At 34.9% G+C, this 4,636-nt stretch overlaps 1 protein-coding gene across 1 annotated transcript; it reads right to left on the bottom strand.

Moving 5' to 3' along the window:
- Positions 1–1,113: 1,113 nt before the first annotated feature.
- Positions 1,114–3,169, bottom strand: LOC107687155 (uncharacterized). Its single transcript, XM_016484381.1, has 3 exons — positions 3,149–3,169; positions 2,907–2,984; positions 1,114–2,728 (listed from the first exon to the last, which is right to left on the bottom strand). The coding sequence occupies exon 3, from the start codon at positions 2,719–2,721 to the stop codon at positions 1,114–1,116; it is 1,608 nt and encodes a 535-aa protein (XP_016339867.1). The 5' UTR covers positions 2,722–2,728; positions 2,907–2,984; positions 3,149–3,169.
- Positions 3,170–4,636: the final 1,467 nt, after the last annotated feature.

Raw genomic sequence — 4,636 nt, 5'->3', positions numbered from 1 at the left:
TATATACAGTAATGTGTCTTATTAGTTACCATATATGGATACTTTAAGGACGTGCCTGTTTGTACCCACTTGTCCCTAACTACTACATATTTACCATGTATATACATTAGTAAGTACAGTAAATAATCTAATTAGTTACCATGTACAGACACTACCTGTAAGTGACCGTTATTACGCACACTTGTCTGTATGTACAAAATAATTACCATGCATGTATGACTTAAGTACAGCCGTGTTTCTTATTAGTTACCATGTACATACACTTCAGGTAAGTACCTTTTGTTACCACTCATTTGCCTGTAGGTACAAGATATTTACCATGTATGTACCAGGGAAGTACACGTACTGTAAAATAAAGTGCTACCTGAAATATATAAATTTAAATGTATGCATTTAGCAGACGCTTTTATCTAAAGCAACTTACAGTGCATTCAGACTATACATTTTTTTTACCAGTATGTGTGTTCCCTGGGATTGAACCCACAACTTTTTGCACTGCTAACACAATGCTCTACCTCTGAGCCACAGGAACACTATATATATGTATAAATTAAATATATAGTGGACTAATGTTAATGAAATCTATATTATTTGCAATTTATGTAATATATAGTACTATAAGAACGTATTAAACATATAAACCATTCAGAAGACTGAAGGGAGTGATTACTTGGGGAAATGATACAAGACCTTAATATGGATTTTGACATTATACATGTAACAACAACAACACCTTTAAAAAAAGATTAGATTATTTAATACCTAATCTAATAATAAATCCTTAAATGGTAAATAAAATGCAAACATATATTTAATAAACATACAAAATGTGTAAACAGTCAACAGTGCGGGGTGTAAAAACTGTGAACCAGTGGTCTTTAAAAGCAAGTTAGCACTGTGCAGCTGGTTAGAAGCACTGGTTTTAGATGTTAAGAGGTTAAGCAATAATAGTTACAAAAAGTAACTATTTACATAAAATTCTTAAAAGGTACAATACGGGGAAAAAAGGACACCTTTACAGGTTATGTAAAGCTAAATTCTGACTGCTTTTGGTGCAGAAAAAACCTTGCACAACATTATCAGTTGACATCAGGAATTTTTATGCTTTAATTTTCAATATATATTATTTTTGCTGAAGCCTTTTATGTATTTCAATCCTTCAGTGTTGTCTTCTCCTGCTCTCTTCTTGATGTCTTCTAATTTTTTAGCTTTTTCAGACTCTTTAATTTCCTTCAACTTCACAATCAGAAAATCAATGTGCAGGAGTGTGAGCAGAGAATCAGTGTTGAGTGCAATCATCTCCAGACTTTCCACAGAATAATAAGCTTCATTTAACAGCTTTATTTTCTCTTTTTCTAATTCTTGCAGTTCTTCTTCCAGCTTCTTGACCAAAGACATACCGTCTCCAATCTTACCATCATATCCCTTCTTTAAATCTTCATATGTCCTCTTCTCCTTCTTTGTCTTTGCAACATATATTTTTGCTTCTTTGACGTGTTTGCTGTAGTGGCATCTATTAGTGCACACTGTACAGTGATTCTTTTTCATCACGCTGCACCATGAGAGATTTATGACCCACCAGCATCCTGGATAATGACAGTTCTCCTGACAGACGGTGCAGCATGTCGCCGCTTTGGTCAAGTGCCAAAATTCTGAACTGATGGGAATCTTCTCCTTATATGAAACTTCAGCTTCATACTCAAAGTCATTATTTTCCTCTACATATTTCCTGTTCATCTCCAGAGCTGCTTGAGTTTGTTTCAGCTCATTTTGCTTTTGGTCCATCACTTGAATGCGTAGCTTTAGATTGGAGACATTTGCTTCCAACTGATTCCGTTTCTGCAAAACTTCTTGAGTCATGTGCAAGGTTTTTGGTTTTATGTTTTCAAGAAACGTAAAAAATCCCATCATTCCACTATGACTGAGATTCCATGATTTTTCCTTAAAGTCTTCTGATGATTGCTCCGGGATCGTTTCTTGTTCTTCATCAGCAGCGTCTGACTGACAGTTGTCAAACAGGAAATACACTGGCTTTTTCTTGTCATTTACTGCACACTTTATTTTAGCCTCTTTTACAGCCAGCAGGGCATTTTTTGGTGGAGCTCCAGTTGAGTGTGTGAAGAGCAAGACAATGTTTTCAGCAATATCTCTTCCAAATAAGGACTGAACAGCATCAAATATGTAGATTTGTCTGTCAGAGAGTCGAGTTTGAGATGCGTCAATAACTAAACACACTGCATCTATTTCATGGAGGCCATCTTCATATAAGCGAAGCAAATTCATGGCAATTTCTTTGTCAAAGGTGATACCATGGGTATTTCCATATCCTGGTGTGTCAATGATTGTTAAGTCATCTGGAATCTTTTGGTCATAAACACCATAGACAGTGATGATGGCTGTCGAGCTGTGATCTTTCCAGTTACCCTGATCATCTGTGATCTCAAACCAAACCTTGTCTTCTCTCTTTACACCCAACATGTAGTTGACTATAGCATTGATCAGGGTTGTTTTTCCTGTTCCTGTTTCTCCAACCATCAGAAGGGTTTTATGGGGTTTCTTTGAGTCTCTCTTACCAAAGGTCATTTTTCTGTATGGTTCAGATGGATCCAAATCATGTGTAATCAGTTTTAGACGGTATCGAGCAGGATTTCTTTCTTCAATTATGGTGCTTTTCTCGATGAGTTCAGTAATTTTGCACAACTCTTTTTCTAAACTCGCCATGTTTTTCCTGCAATGTTAAACACAGAACAAAATAACAAAAACTGCACAGATCATGTGTTAATGCAGTCCATGTATGATGGTTTGCTTGCTTAGTTCAGCGAGAACGCCCATTCAGTAAAGACAACTAAACTAATTTTATGCCACAATTGATTAACTTATTATTGTTCGCATGATTCTTTTCTTACTCTTTTGATGACAGTTGAGTATTTTTCACAAATGGTTTTCAAGCTGGCAAGTTTTCCAGGTTAACAAGCAGGTTGTTGCTAAATAAAATACAAAACAAAATTATTTCTTCCACAAAAGACATTGTTTTACAGAAGCATGTCATTGTGTAAAAAAAACATTCATTTAATCAATAATCTTATGAATATGGAGAGATATTGACAGTAATTAGGCAATAATTCAGTTTTAAAATGGATCTACTCACTGTGTTAATGAAGCTTTCTTGTTCAATTGACTTGAAACTCTTGCAGACAAATAGATCATCAGGTGTTTTTATACTGAGGGCAACACCCTTATTATGGCCGTGTGATTTATAGGAACAAAGGTCATTTATGCACATGGTTATATCATGGTAGAGATAAAGATAGACTGACTCTGAGACTCACAGGAGTTCAGAGTTTAATGACATTTGCAAAACAAATTGATTCCTGTGTTAGAAAATATGCATTGGATGTTAATCTGCTTATATTACACCTGAAATAAGCCTCATCTCTGTTTATGTTAATATGTGCATATGTTATAAATGTGAATGCAAGTTTACAGAACATAATGTACTAAATGTACATGTGTTCTTATGAAAGAATGAGAATGAGCTTTATTGGCCAAGTATGCACAAACACGCAAGGAATTTGTTTTGGTTTCCAGGAGCTCTGGGTACATACATACATATATAACACGAGATAAAGAAGAACATAGAACATTTAAATAAGAAAAAAAATAATAATAATACATTTTATAAAACAATAAAGTAACTTACATTAGATCTGACGGTTTATGTACAGATGTGTGCATTATGTACTGTATATACAGCTGTATGAGTAAAAATATGTATTTACATATTGCCTAACGCCAAAAGAGCACTGAATAATTTTTAACAAAGAGCAAGTCGTAAATTGGTGTGTTAGTTATTTAAGGTGGAAATTGTGGAAATTGCCTGTGGGAAAAAATGTTTTTATGCCTAGATGTTCTAGTGCCCAGAGATCTGTAGCATCTGCCTGAGGGGAGAAGTGCAAACAGGTCGGGGTGAGAGGGGTCCACCAAAAATGCTGACAGGGTTCCTACTGTCACGGTTATGTTCGGTTTAGCTCTGTTTTGAGTTCTTGTCAGTTTCTATGGTTACCTATTAGTTAATCATTCTATTTACCTGCTGTTCATTTACTCATTAGTTCTGTCGTTATTCTGTGTATCTATACACTCCCTGTGTCTTTTGGTTATTTGTCCGAACTTGTCTGTGTTTAACAGTTGTGTTTCTCTGTATTGTTGGTTGATTTCCTATTTCCTCGTCGTGCACATTATTACAGCAACCCAGCTGTGACACCTACACAGATTTTAGTAATTTCCAGGCCTGGATGAGAATGGAAAAAAGAAAACAAATTATGGAAAAATGTTTGTGTTTTCAGATTATTTCTCCTGTTCTTTTTTCCCTCTAAAATAAAAAAATTTAGAATTTCTAAAAAAATAAATGTATCATTCAAGCAGTTTTTTTCATTAAAGTCTGAAAGCATATAAAGCATAACAGATATTCAAACTGAACTTTTCTTCAGTAAGGCTTTGTTTGTTGTAGTGTTGTCAGTCAGTACTGAAAATGTAAAAATGTAATAATAACAACCGACTACTAGGTCAGTTCAATACCCGCTGACAGGCAGCTGCTTTCAAATGGTCCAGTGAATATTTGTGTGAATGTTCTGTGAAG

This window comes from Sinocyclocheilus anshuiensis, unplaced genomic scaffold, assembly GCF_001515605.1.
Source record: "Sinocyclocheilus anshuiensis isolate Anshui unplaced genomic scaffold, SAMN03320099.WGS_v1.1 scaffold3294, whole genome shotgun sequence".
Taxonomy (NCBI): domain Eukaryota; kingdom Metazoa; phylum Chordata; class Actinopteri; order Cypriniformes; family Cyprinidae; genus Sinocyclocheilus; species Sinocyclocheilus anshuiensis.
Note: the sequence above shows the minus strand (reverse complement) of the source record. Positions and strands in the feature narration are given on the sequence as shown.

Excerpts from the sequence above, each read along its gene's own strand:
- LOC107687155 (XM_016484381.1), bottom strand. The coding sequence starts at position 2,721 with ATGGCGAGTTTAGAAAAAGAGTTGTGCAAAATTACTGAACTCATCGAG.